The sequence below is a fragment of the Myotis davidii genome, unplaced genomic scaffold (genome assembly GCF_000327345.1).
Source record: "Myotis davidii unplaced genomic scaffold, ASM32734v1 scaffold79, whole genome shotgun sequence".
NCBI lineage: Eukaryota > Metazoa > Chordata > Mammalia > Chiroptera > Vespertilionidae > Myotis > Myotis davidii.
In genome coordinates, this window is record NW_006294339.1 from 793,233 (window position 1) to 808,209 (window position 14,977).

The 14,977-nt window shown below is 37.3% G+C and overlaps 1 protein-coding gene across 1 annotated transcript in view; it reads right to left on the reverse strand.

Moving 5' to 3' along the window:
• The window catches only part of NRDC (nardilysin convertase), a 78,573-nt gene that overhangs the window by 8,030 nt on the left and 55,566 nt on the right, over window positions 1-14,977 (reverse strand). Inside the window, exons 17-23 of the mRNA XM_015566939.1 lie at window positions 10,427-10,531; window positions 8,821-8,944; window positions 7,583-7,669; window positions 6,622-6,741; window positions 5,405-5,456; window positions 4,331-4,481; window positions 1,157-1,284 (exon numbers count right to left, since the gene is read on the reverse strand). Coding sequence (XP_015422425.1) covers window positions 1,157-1,284; window positions 4,331-4,481; window positions 5,405-5,456; window positions 6,622-6,741; window positions 7,583-7,669; window positions 8,821-8,944; window positions 10,427-10,531 — 767 coding nt within the window. The remainder of the gene's footprint in view (window positions 1-1,156; window positions 1,285-4,330; window positions 4,482-5,404; window positions 5,457-6,621; window positions 6,742-7,582; window positions 7,670-8,820; window positions 8,945-10,426; window positions 10,532-14,977) is intronic.

Below are 14,977 nucleotides of genomic sequence, written 5' to 3' on the forward strand. Positions count from 1 at the left end.
AGATATCTATTACTGAAGTGGCAATATAGAACAGGTAGTAGCTGTAGGCCAAAATCAGACTGACCCTGACCCCACACTAATCTGTTTATCTTGGGCAAGTCACTTGTGACTCAATTTCTCCATTTATAAAACAAGAAAAATAATAATGGGGTTTTGGTGAGAAATAAATACATAAAGTTCTTAGGTCCAGCACCTAATGAATCTTCAATGAAAAGGTATTATTATTACTTTACCACATTTTAATAAAGTAGCATTTAGGAGTAACTGCACACACAGGGCTTTTCTCAACATTTCAACAGTTCTGGACAACTCTCCTTTCCAACTTATATTTGGTTATTAGTTTTAATAATCAGATAATTAGTTATTACCTGCCCAGCTCTTAACTGTTTTTGAATTTTGGTTATTTATGGGTTCATTCTTACTGTCAAAGGCAGAACGTCTGTATCAGGTTGTGCTGCTTACCATTTGCGGATGCCCAGCAAGGAGGTAAAGTGGGGGCTTGCAAACCACGTACATAAAGGGCTGGGCCTGCTCAGAGGGGAACTTTTTCACTCCCTCCCATAAAGGCTCCACAAGCTGACAGAGGGTACCCCCAGAGGGTACTTTCTCCTGATTCACACAAAGGTACCCTATAGACTACAGGCTCTGATGGAGGGCCGAAGGGGGCTGCTTATTAGCAGAGGGTTTAAGCATTAGTACACAGACTGTCCAGAGTCTTTTAACTCTTTTCTGGAACTTTAGCTGAATTCTGGAAAACTGCAATTGCTAGACAGACAAATGATATGTTAAGTAATTTATCTCAGCTACTCATTCCAGTACCCAACACAAAAATATCACCAGCAGGTAATTCTAAGTTACAACAAAGCCATAACTTCTTTAACTGTTATTTACTTACATACTTTGGAAAAAAAACACCCTAAAACCTTCAGCTTCTAATTAAATACAGTGAGCTACTTTCAGTCCTACTCACAGATGGCTACTTTAGCTGGATTTAGAAATCCTATAATCCCCATGGCATGATTTCCTAAACCAGAGCACAATTCTAATAAGTCTGAAAATTAGAAGTAAAACTATAGCCTCAGCCCCCATAACTGACCCCTAGGAAGGCAAATACTTTCAGGCCTTCAAAATAAAAGCTGATTCCATGTGTACCTACTTGGCCAGAGTCTCAGGCTTGATGAGGATGTTAAAGTAGGTCTTCTTCAACTGCTCAGTTATCATTGTAAAGACAGCTGGTGTGGAATTAAACTCTGCTAGGTAGTCAATAATGAGCTGAAACAGTAGCTAAAAAGAAAAGAAAGAGGCACTTTAAGTGGAGAAGCATGGAAACCCACTACGTTTTTTTGGATGGTGGGGATGTTTTCCATTGGTTTTTACCGGGGGCCCAAATGGTAATTGGCATTGTGGGAGACATAAGTACTGATGACTCAATTTCCAGGGACTAAAATCCTCCATAACTGTCAAATTTGGAGCAATGATTCTTCTATTTTTATAATTTTCATGGGTATTCTTAAATATTTCTTTCTTCCATATGAACTTGAAAATAATTTTATCCATATCCCAAGTGCCCCCAAATGTGATTTTAACTGGGAGTAATTGCTTATTACATATTAATTTTCAAGGAATGACAACTTTCTGTCAAGGTGTTCTATCCAGAAACATTGTAATTCTCTCCCTTAAAGTCTTTTTTATATGCTTCAATAAGATCTATAGCCCTGGCTGGTGTTCTCAGTGGTTAGAGTGTTGGCCCACAGACCAAAAGGTCAAGGGTTCAATTCCTGTCAAGGGCACATACCTGGGTTGCTGGTTTGATCCCAAGACCCAGTAGGGGCATGTGCAGGAGACAACCAATCGATGACTCTCACACTGATGTTTCTCTCGCTCTCTCACTCCACCCCTCCCTTTCTTTTTAAAAAATATATTTTATTGATTTTTTACAGAAAGGAAGGGGGAGAGATAGAATTAGAAACATTGGTGAGAAACATCGATCAGCTGCCTCCTGCACACTCCCTACTAGGGATGTGCCCGCAACCAAGGTATATGCCCTTGACCGAAATCGAACCTGGGACCCTTCAGTCCACAGGCCAACGCTCTATCCACTGAGCCAAACCGGTTAGTGCTCCATCCCTCCCTTTCACCTTCTCTAAAAATCAATGGAAAAATATCCTGATGTGAGGATTAAAAAAAGAAAAAAAATCAAGAGCCCTGGCTGGTGCTCAATGGTTAGAGTGTTAACCCACAGACCACAGGGTTTGGGTTCGATTCCCAGTCAAGGGCATGTTCCTCAGTTACAGGCTTGATTCTTGGCCCACTGGGGCATAAGCAGGAGGCAACTAATCGATGTTTCCTCTCTCTCGCCCTCTTTTCTCTCTCTCTCCCCTTTATCGCCCTCCCCCCTCCCACTCTCTCTAAAAATCAATGGAAAAAATGTTCTAACTCCTTAGATGAGGATTAAAAAGAAAAAAAAGAACAACAAAATCAATAGAAAAAATATTCTCAGGTGAGGATTAACAACAACAAAAAAGATTTATAGTTTTCTTTAGACTAGTTCGGCATTTTTTTTTTTATTTCTTTCTTCCTAGGTATTGTGTTTTTTTCAATATTATAAATATTTCCATCCATTTCTAAGTAGTTATTGCTACTATAGGAAAAAGAGCCATTGATTTGGATATACTGATCTTGTGACAAGCCATATCACAAGTTATTTTTATAATTTTAGTGGCATCTTAGGTTTTCTAAGAATACAACCATATCATTTGCAAAGAAAAATATTACTTTTCCAAGTGATTTTACTTTATTTCTTTTATTTTTTTTCACTTTAATGTAGTAGCCATTGCAGTATTCGCTTGATTGCGGGGGTCTAGAACCAAACCCACAAAATTCTGAGGTCTATCTGTTGTGCTTCTCATTCGAACTGTTATTTATTCATCAACTTCCTAATACTGAACCACCAACCTTTTGTATTCCTAGCATTTGGTCATAGTGATGTATTCTTTTTGTTACTTTTTTTTAAATTTTCAAATTTTTTAAAGTTTGCATCTACATTTTCAGGTAAAACTGGTCTCGAGTTTTACATATTTATATTCTATCTCGGGTCTTAATATTAAAGCTAGGTAAGCTTCATAAAATGAAGACCCTCAAATACTTTTCTATGGTCTGTATTTTGAAAAGCTCTCTTCTGTTTAGGCTTTAATCTGTTTGGATCTTAAGTTACGTTACATGTAGGCCTTTGAAGGTTGACAAAAGTAAAATACTCCATGGTGTACTCCTAAGACCAATATTTGTTCCCTGAGGAGACTGACGGGGATGAGGGTATAAAGAAAACTGTATTATTCTCTCGCATTACTGCTAAGATACTGAAGCTATCACCTCTTTGCACAGATATAACCTCTGCCAGGTCCTTTCCTCCAGATTTTTTTGTGTGTGAACCAAGAGCCCAAACCTTAATATATGGTTTTATATCTTATTTTATATTGATTTATACCCCAAAAGTCAAGATATAAAATTGTTGTTGGGTACATTATATTACCTTCCTGGTATTTAATGATCTAATCCTTTTAGCTAGCACCCCATATTATTTCTTCTGCTGCTGATGAAGTTTTAGACAAAGCAACACTGGAACACATTCCTTACCAAAAGACAAACTACTGATAAGATACAGGATCCTGTTTTTAAAAGGTTCATAAACTTAGAAGAAGCAAAATACACATACTTGAAACAATGGGATAGAGTATAAGAGGAAGAAAGGACATAAACATCTGAGTTCTACTCTATGTCAGGCAATGTGTCAGTGCCTGTCAGTGTTGCATGCATTGCTACTAATGAATGAATATCTGTTGCTCTTATGTGTGGCCAAAGTTAAAGTAGCTCTCAGAGCCAAAAAGACACAATAAACATTATCTACACTAATAAAAGAGAAACATGCAAATTGGTGTCACTCTGCTATGCCCACCAGCCAATCAGGATGAGTATGCAAATTAACCCAACAAAAATGGTGGTTAATTTGCATATGCAGACGCAGAGCAAAGACTGAAGACGACTGAAGATTAAAGAAGCTTGGCTTCTCCGCTGCAGCCTGAGCAGAGAAGCCAACCCTCGCTGCTGCGGCCGGAGGAGAGAAGCCAAGACTCGAGGCCTGAGTGCCGGCAACCAGGGGAAGGAAGGCCTATTGCGTGAATCTTCGTGCAACAGGCCACTAGTTAAATTAATAAACATTTTTTTCTATGTATAGCACTCCATGCACAAGCTTCTATGCTTTGTGCTTTAGGGACAACAAATATAAATATGAAATAATAAAATTCTCTATGAGTAAAACAGCACTTGCACTTACAGGTAGTTTGTGGTTGAATCCTTTCACTCGAATTATTAAACCATGTTCTCCAGCTACCAGCTTATACTCCAGCTGTGCCACATCTGCTTCATAAGCTGGTTCCGCAAGGTTATGGGTGAGAATATTAACAAAGATATCAAAGAGGACCACACTGAGAATATAAAATGCAAAAGTCATTGTTAATTGACAAGAAATAGACATGAAAATATATGCTTTGATTTAGAATAAGAAACTTCACTTTTACAAAGATGTTAAATCACTTCTCCAGAATGTAAAAGTATATACTAATGGAGCTCCAGGTAAATACTGCTTACCCAGGACTCAGTTTCATAGGAGCATTATAGAACAACTATTTTCAGCAGTGCTTCCCAATTTTTTTCATCTCATGCACACATAGAAACGGTCATATTAATGCTGCACTGTGGGGAAGTGTAAAAGGCATCAAAGGCAACTGGCCTAAAGGCTCTGACTACTCCTAAGGCCTAACTTTTCTGATTGACAAATTAAAAATCTGAGGGGAAAGGATGAAGGTAATGTCTTTTTTTAAAGTAGATATTAATAAATGTTAATGCTGGTTGTCATTTTAAGGTTGGGTTTTAAGGAAGAAACATAATATATTTTCCTGAGAACCTCCTATGTTTCAGGAATATTTTAAGCTCTCTGACCTCCTACAACGCAGCTATTTACATAAATATATAAGTAATTTGCTAAGAACAAAGCATACACAATCAGGTTCTCTGGCATTCTCTAAATACAGGATCAACAGACCCACTAGTCTTCATTATAGACTGGAAGCTAACCCAAACTAATCTCTAAGGAACTACCTCAATCCACTAAGTCTATGATGAGTCTACGCTATCAGCCTGTTTCACAAATGGACACTGGAAATGCAGCAGCCACAGTTTCAGTTCAATGTTTACTACTGATACAAATAATTTGTTTTGGGCACAAAAAAAATCCATAATCAGCAGCATAGCCCAGGTACTGATAGAGAAAACGATAGAATGATTCAGAATGAAACAAAATAACTTTCAATAATAAATATTTTTCCTAGAAAAGAGGACAATTGCTTACTTTGCTGCAGACTTCTGAATCAAAGGTGAGATCAGATGAAAACGAATATATGCTGAAAGCAAAAAAATTATAGATAAGAAAATAAAGAACAGAGGACTCAAATATTTTATGTATCTGCTATTTATACCCCAAATCATGCTTTTTAAAAATTCTGAAATAAGCTACTAATCCTTAAATCCTTATTACATTTTTATCCTTAGAGGTCCTTTAAAAAGTAATATTTACCATTCCAAATAATGACCAAAAGGCACACTTTAATCTATTGGAAGATCAGATATATAGACAGATATACAGAGAGACTTATGAATATTCATATTTATCAATAGCATTAGGCAGGGAAAATGTTTGCAGAGGTATACATGTCGATAACATTAGAGAAAAATCCCAATGTTCACAAGAAGTTATAGCAGAGCCTTTCCAAGGAAGCTGAATAAATATTAAAAACATTTTTTTAGAAACTCTTATAAGCTATTCAAGAAAACAAGAACACTTAGTCTTTAATTCCAGTTTGCTTCAACGGAACAGAAACAAAAGCAATACACTTTGGCTGCCATGTTGAAGGATTTTAGAGTCTGTTTAACTGTATACTATGCTTCCTCTATTCAGAAAAACAAAACGGTAGAGGGAGACGGGTATACAGAGAATATTTCACATTTGTAATGCTGGATGAGGCTCCGGTATCTAAGAATAATTTCCTTCAGTGTATTCTTAATTTTTTAAAAAAATCCTCACCTGATGATATGTTTTTGTTGATTTTAGAGACAGAGGAAAGGGAAGAGAGAAACATTAAGCAGTTGCCTCCCACGTGTGCCCCAACTGGGGACTGAACCCCCAACCTGGGCATGTGCCCTGACCGGGAATCAAACCCACAACCTTTGGTGTACGAGACAACACTCCAAACAATGTTCAAAAGTACCTATTTCCTAAGATGGCCAAAAAACCTGGCTGTGCTTTCATTATACTGAAAGTAAAATATCTGAAAAACAATTTCATGTTAGGTCTGAATCTTTATTTCCTAGAATCTGTAGTGTCTACAGGATTTTTGTGATAGCACCGGAGCACAGTATTGATCTGACAGATACACCTACAAAAGGTGTTCAAATGGAAGTGGAAGGAAAAAGGGAGGTAGATGATAGACATAAGGAAAAACATTTGCTACAAAGTGAAAAAAGATTTGAAACACTTATTTCACTCCTGTAAGGAATGGAAAATTTTACCTTTGGGGATTTTGAATTTGTTGTCTTTTTTATACCACAGGCAACCTTGTGGAGTGTTCACAATTTTAACAGGGTATTCTGTCTCAGGAGAATCAAAAGCTTTCAACATGAAGTCCGAGGCTAACAAAAGAAAAGAGTAATAACTCATTCAGATATATTAGCAGGGTTCCTAGCAATCCATTCTCGGTTTCAGAATTCTAAGTAACTTCTCTTAGTGAAATGTGGAACCAAAGTTCTTAAGATAATACTCTTTCTTTATGCAATTAAACATTTTGCTATTTTCCATTCTAATTGATTTTTAAAAAAATATATTTTATTGATTTTTTACAGAGAGGAAGGGAGAGACATAGAGAGTCAGAAACATCGATGAGAGAGAAACATCAATCAGCTGCCTCCTGCACACCCCCTATTGGGGATGTGCCCGCAACCCAGATACATGCCCTTGACCGGAATCGAACCTGGGACCTTTCAGTCTGCAGGCTGACACTCTATCCACTGAACCAAACCGGTTTCGGCACTAGTTGATTTTTTAAATGCTTTCACAACGATTACACTGGCATCACAACCCATTATACCGATTTCACAACTCTCTAATGGGTTGCAATCTAGAGTTTGAAAAACACTAAAACAACCAGATGAGATAATGGTAATTCCTACATAGACTGAATGAAAGGATCAGCTACAATAAAGCAAAAACAAATACTTCAGAGAGTCCCAAGATCTATGTTAAAGTCCTGTTTCCTCCATTCGCCAACTGAATAGTCTTGGACAAGTTGCTTTGCTTTTTTGAGCTTCAGTTTTCTCATTCAAAAAAGTAAGAAAACAGTAAGGCCCAGCCCAGAGTATTCCTCAGAGCTTCAAATATGAATCTAATGGTTCTTTGTAAAACATACTGTTCTATACGGGTGCCATTTTATTAGACTATGGATGGATTATGAATAATGATAGCTATTTCACTGACCTATGTATTTGTTTTCAGCTGGAAGATGAAGATCTGGATTTAATTCAAAATTACTTTTCCACAGTTCAGCCCAAGAGTTTTCAACATCTGTAGAAATGGAAAAACAAATTGATGCAATAAACTGCAATGTTCAGAATTCTTTCAATAACAAACCAGTCAACAACTGGCCTTCACAAATTAATTCTCCTTTCTTCGGAAACCTGTGATTGACATATCTAGGCATTCTAGACTCTTGCTACTCAGCGTGGTCTCTGCTGCACTGGTATTACCTGGGAGCTTGTTAGAATTGCAGAATCTCAGGCCCCACCTCAGAGCTACTAAATCAGAATCTATATTTTATTTTATTTTTTTAAAATATATTTACTGATTTTTTACAGAGAGGAAGGGAGAGGGATAGAGAGTTAGAAACATCGATGAGAGAGAAACATCGATCAGTTGCCTCTTGCACCATCCCTACTAGGTATGCGCCCACAACCTAGGTACATGCCCTTGACCAGAATCTAACCTGGGACCCTTGAGTCCGCATGCCAACACTCTATCCACTGAGCCGAACCAGTTAGGGCAGAATCTATATTTTAATAAGATCTCCAGGTGATACACATGCACACTAAAGAAGTTTAAGATATACTTTTCTAAAACATATTCAAAACTGCCCCCTAACTATCAAGACAACAGGATTTTTTACAGTCTAATAAATATAGATATAATCATAGCAGAAAATAATTTCCTGCATAGAAGTATAAGTAATTTTCATTTCAAAGTAATCTAAAGATACATATACTTTTTCACTACAGGAACTATCAAATTATTATGTTTTTATTCTATTTTTAAAATCCTCACTCGAGGACATGCTTAGAAAGGAAGAGGGAGGAAGAGAAAGAGGGAGGGAGGAAGGGAGGGAAGAAGGGAGGGAGGAAGGGAGGAAGGAAGGAGGGCGGGAAAGAGAGAGAGAGAGAGAGAGAGAGAGAGAGAGAGAGAGAGAGAGAGAGAGACCAAAGTGAGAGAGCGAGAACATCAATCAGTTGCCTTCCATATGTGCCCCGACCAGGGATTGAACCTGAAACCTAAGTATATGTCCTGACCAGGAATCAAACCTGCAACCTTTCTGTGCACAGGATGATATTCCAACCATCTGAACCACTCCAGCCAGGTTATCAGTCAGATTATTAAGAAATAAAAATTCCCAGGTTAGTCAGATACACCTTAATTATGTAGGACAATTATTCAAAATATTTTACCTTCCATACTATACTGAGTCCCAAACCATTTCTCCTTGAGGTCACATTTTCCCTCATTAGCACCAGACAGCAGAACGAGATTTGCTTTTTGAGGAACTAGCTGATTAAGAGCTTCAGCAATGACCTAATAAGGGATGGGAATGGGGGAGGAGAAACATTAACAATAACAACTGTAACCTATATATCTCTGTTAAAAAGGCAGAACCACATTATGTTATGTTAAACACCCCAAGATCTCAACATAAACGAAAATGTCTATAGTCCATGAACACCCTAATTTATAAAACTTCATTAGACTTAGTTGTTTAAAATGTTTCTAGATAATGCTATATAAACAGTATTCCTCTCTAATCATATATAGAAACAGTATTACAGTAAAAATAGTTATCACTAAGTTTTTACTATGTGTCAGATAATGTTTAACATATGCTATTTCATTTAATCCTAAAAATCCTAAGGTACACCAATTTTATTGAAAATAACAGCTTCAGAGGTTAAAGATAATTTGCTCAAGTTAAAGATTATGTAATCTGTACAAAAATGCAGCTAGAAGAAACAAAAAGTTTGTACATGATTCCAAAGACTATACTCTGAACTGCCATCTCACACCCAAGAAACAGTAAAAACAATCCCAATGTAGGGCCTACTTCAATAATCTTTAAGCTATGACAAGGACTAAAACGAGATTTTATGGGTTAGTTTTGAAATGCTAACTACCATTTAAATATCATTTCTTTAAGGAAAAAAATGGCAAATGGTAGTTCAGAAAAAAGCACTTGGACTGTTGGGTACAACCATTCTGGGGAAATGACGAGAAGGTATGGCTGCTGCTTCTTCCTCTCCCTTTCCTACCCTCTTCAAAATGAGTAGTTATGTTTTACCCTACATCAACGTTTCTCAAGCTTGGCATTATTAACATTTTGGACCAGATATTTTTTTGTTGTGGCGTGCTGTCTTCATGTAGGATATTTAGCCATATCTCTGGCTTCTATCCACTAGATGCCAAGAGCAACCCCAGTATGACAACTGAAATGTTTCCAGATATGGACAAATATCCCCTGGGGGCAAAATCACCCCTGTGAGAACTGTTACTCTATAAGAAACAAAATTACTTGTTTCCCAGCAACAGTGGAGGAAAGTTCCTGACCAACTATTTATGTGTATGTAAAGTTACCTATAAATCATATATATTTTGAATTCAGTGAATCTATTTTTCTTGTAAATATTTTCAAAATAATTAAAATTTAGTTGTGTAGTGTATCCAACTGAATTAAAGGGTCAGCTAAACAACTTTAAGTATGCTTAGCAACCAAAGCACGTAATTTTTAGGAATCATTTTAACTATTTAAGTAGATGTTTCAATACTTGAAAAATAGTGAAAATAGTACCTAAGAAAAGGACTTGATTTTCTCCTATTAAACATAATCATATACAAGAATCATGGAAAATTATCCACAAAACTACTGATATTTCTTTGATTTAAACAACCAAGACACGACTAAATACAATGAAGCTTTCTCCATTCCCATGGTTCTTAAGCACTTTTCTGCACTTTCTCACCCTTCTTTCTCTAAATGTTAAGTGTTAGAAATGGAAACCTCCTTACTTCTGGCTTGTATTCAAAAAGAAGCTGATCTCCAGTGAGAAAGTCCTGCAGAGGGTACAGCTGCATGTTTTCGCACATGTTTTCCACATACTCAACTGGATCTGTCTGAAAAGAGGTAAAATTATTTCACACCAGAAACTCCGCATTATTATTCTTAATTTGCCACAAATACTTATTTCTCCTTTTTAAAAAAGGTGTACCAAAGCTTCTGAACTGATAGAACCAAACATAAACTCAGCTTAAGAAACTGATGGTTAGAATTCCAAAATGATATATAACCAGAGCCTACTACCTTAAGGAGCTTAACACACCACCAAAGCCCTTTCCTGAACCCTCCCACCCACCAGGCTCTAATGATGTCACAGCCTCTTCATGAGAACAATCACGAGACTGAACTGTAAAATCACAATATGGGTTTCTTATGTCAAGTGCCCCACAATGCAGTGAGGTCCCTAAAGACAGGATCTTCATTTTATCAGTGCAGCACTATCACCTAAAAGCTATTTGTAACCATGAACCAAATTAATGTAGAAATCCAAATGTGTGATTAGATAAGTCTATATAAGAAGTTGTATTAATCAGCATATTACTTCGATTTAATGCACAGAATCTTGAACCAACTGGAACCAACTGGTTCCATTCCCACATTTTGTAATGAGGACATATCTTCAGATTAGGTGATTTGCCTAAGGTGACACAGTGAAAAAGTGACAGGCAGTTTAGGTACTAGAGCTCAGACCTCCTAACATGATAATGAACACTCCTTCCAAAACATCACACCACCCAGTCCTTTACTAGACAATATGGGTTGTTCTCACAGCTAATGGAAGACAAAAAAGAAGTGAAGGTTACTACATCCCTGGAGGAAAACTGAGACTAGCATACCTCAAATTAGAGACCATAGGGATATCACATAAAAACAGAATAAGGAAAAAATAGAGTAAGAAAAAAGAGAAAGATTCATTATTAGCCTCACCCACCCATACTTCAGGAAACATTTCTGAATCAATAAGTAAATTAGTAACTAAAGTGCTATTATTGTTTGAAATGACTCCTCCTCCTCCTGTTTTAATTTTTTTTATCAGTTATTTTTACCAGCCATCTATATGTATAAAAGGCTAATATGCTGTATTCCTCCTACCATCTGACTGGCAGCTATCACACACACTGACCACCAGGGAGCAGACGCTCAACACAGGAGCTGCCATGACGCACACTGGCCAGCACCATGGACCTGGCGCCGACAAACCAACACTCAGCTTCCCCCAAGTGTATGCTAAAAACTTAATAATTTAAAATATTTCCTATGAGAATACACTAAGGATCCTAGCTAAAAGCAGATGTTTGGTGCCAAGACAATGAAGAAGGTACTAGGAAGAACACTTAAATGCTATCCTTTTTTTAAAAAAAATATATTTTATTGATTTTTTACAGAGAGGAAGGGAGAGAGATAGTCAGAAACATCGATGAAAGAGAACCATCGATCAGTCACTTCCTGCACATCCCCCACTGGGGATGTGCCCGCAACCCAGGTACATGCCCTTGACCGGAATCGAACCTGGGACCTTTCAGTCCGCAGGCTGACGCTCTATCCACTGAGCCAAACTGGTTTCGGCTCCTTTAATTTTTTTAAAGATATAATTCACATACCATAAAATTCACATTTCTAAAGTATATAATTACATATAAAAAATAAAGTGTACAAGTCAGTGGTTTTTACCATATTCACTAAATTGTGCAACCATAACCACTATCTAGTTCCAGAATAATCACGCCAAAAGTAAACTCCCCTACCCATTAAGCAGTTGCTCCCCATTACCTACACTCTCAGCCACTGGCCACCATCAATCTGTTTTCTGTCTTTACGGATTTACCTATTCTGGATATTTCATATAAACTGATTCATATCATATGTGACTTGTTCTGTCTGGTTCCTTTCATTTAGCATGATGTTTTCAAGGTTCATCCATGTTATAGCATGAAATGAATAATTTATTCCCTTAAAAAAATTTTTTAAGAATCTATTTTATAGAGAGAAGAAGGGAGGATGGATAGAAACATCGCTGAGAGAGAACATTGATCGGCTGCTTCCTGCACGCCCCCTACTGGGGATTGAGTCCACAACTCAGGCATGTGCCCTGACTGGGAATCGAACCCATGATCTTTTGGTTCATGGGTTGGCACTCAACCACTGAACCACACCGGCTGGGATCATTTCAATTTAATAGCTGGGTAATATTCCACAGTATGGATAGTCTACTTTTGTTTAACCATTCATTCACTGATGGGCATTTGGGTTGCTTCCCCTTAGGGCTACCATGAACAATGCTGCTCTGAGAAGCTGTGTACAAGTTTTTGTGTAAACATATTTTCAATTTTCATGGGTGTATATCTAGGTGTGGAATTGCTAGCTTATATGGTAACTCTATGTTTAACTTTTTAAGGAACTGCCAAACAGTTTTCCAAAGTAGTGTACCATTTTACATTCCCACCAGCATGTATGAAGGTTCCAATTTCTCTCCGTGGTTCTCAACCTTCCTAATGCCGTGACCCTTTAATACAGTTCCTCATGTTGTGGTGACCCCCAACCATAAAATTATTTTCGTTGCTACTTCATAACTGTAATTTTGCTACTGTTATGAATCGTAATGTCAATATCTGATATGCAGGATGTATTTTCATTGTTACAAATTGAACATAATGAAAGCATAGAGATTAATCACAAAAACAATATGTAATTATATATGTGTTTTCCGATGGTCGTAGGCGACCCCCGTGAAAGGGTCGTTCAACCCCAAAGGGGTCGCGACCCACAGGTTGAGAACCACTGCTCTACATCTTTTCTAACACTTATTGTCTACCCTCTAATTTTTTCACCTACTACAAAGTCTCACTGTCTTCCATTGTTATTATTCCTGTTTTTCTGCTTACAGAAAGCTTTTAAACAGCTTTTCTCGAGTTCACATAGTTGATTTATGATATATACTGAGTCCAAATTTCTATGTAAAATTAAATTTTTTTTTAATTTCTTAATTAAAAAATACTGGTTTGAATAGTTTGAAAAGGGAATTCCTATTTACCTTTCTTAATGAAGACTAGTAAAAAATCTGAAGAGGAGACATTTCAATTTTGTTTATAAAGGAAATATGTAAACACAAAAATAAGCTGAGCTACTTGAGTTAATTTAGCAGTTCACACAGATATGGACTTTTCTGATTTGTTCTGACTTTGCACTGATTAGGTTTTAATTTAGGATGTTTTGGGATCATGTTTTAAAATCAAAGCATTCATGAATATTGCTAAAGGTGAAAGCAATGAGCTACAAAATGAGATGTCAGTAAAAAATCTTTAAAATGCCTTGCTAAGAAGAAACTGAAGGGACAGGAGGAAAATGTCACTCACTCAACCAATGCTAAAAAGCAGACCCCCAAAAAAGGAATTTGGTATCACTTATAGTTTTAGTCCACAATTCTTGTTCCCACTCCTCTGCCACAGTTCTTGCCCACATGTTGCCACCATAGCTGATAAGGACACTGAATAAAATCATTCTTGGTAAGGTACATAGCAAGACTTGTGGGTTCTACGCATATCAATCTATTTACAGGGAGGAGTGTCTACAAGACCCTCTAATAGCCAAAACAAGTCAGAGAAATCTTTCTGTTTCACAGAATAAGATTTTCATTTCTATTTCAAGTGACTTCAAGTATATAGATCAGATTACACATAGGAATCATTAGCAACTGGAAGCCCACAGTTTTTGGTACTTTGTCCTCGAGTACTTAAGTTTTCCCTACTTAGATATTCAGGGAATCATCTTTAGTAATGATCCAAAAAGGTAGATTTCAAGATGCTCTATGAACAGTGGCTGGGTAGCTCAGTTGGTTGGAGTGTCATCTCAATACACCACGGTTGTAAGTTCAAGCCCCAGTTAGGGCACATATAAGAATCAACCAATGAATGCATAAATAAGTGGGACAACAAATCTCTTTCTCTCTCAAATAAGTGATAATTAAAAAAAAAAAAAAAGATGCTCTACATCAGTGATAGCAAACCTTTTGAGCTCGGCGTGTCAGCATTTTGAAAAACCCTAACTTAACTGTGGTGCCGTGTCATATATAGAAATTTCTTGATATTTGCTACCATAGTAAAACAAAGACTTATATTTTTGATATTTATTTTATATATTTAAATGTCATTTAACAAAGAAAAATCAACCAAAAAAATGAGTTCACGTGTCACCTCTGACACGCATGTCATAGGTTCACCATCACTGCTCTACATACTGGTCTTAATCCAGGGCCCATTAACACCCTCCAACAAGATATCAGTGGACAAATTCAGGAGGGGGTGGTAATGCAAGAATATGGTTGAAAAGGAATTATATATTTACTAGAGGCTCGGTGCACAAAAATTTGTGCACTCGGGGGGGAGGGGGGAGTCCCCTCAGCCCGGCCTGTACCCTCTCGCAGTCTGGGACCCCTCAGGAGATAACGACCTGCTGGCTTAGGCCTGCTCCCGGGTGGCAGAGGGCAGGCCCAATCCCTAGGTGTG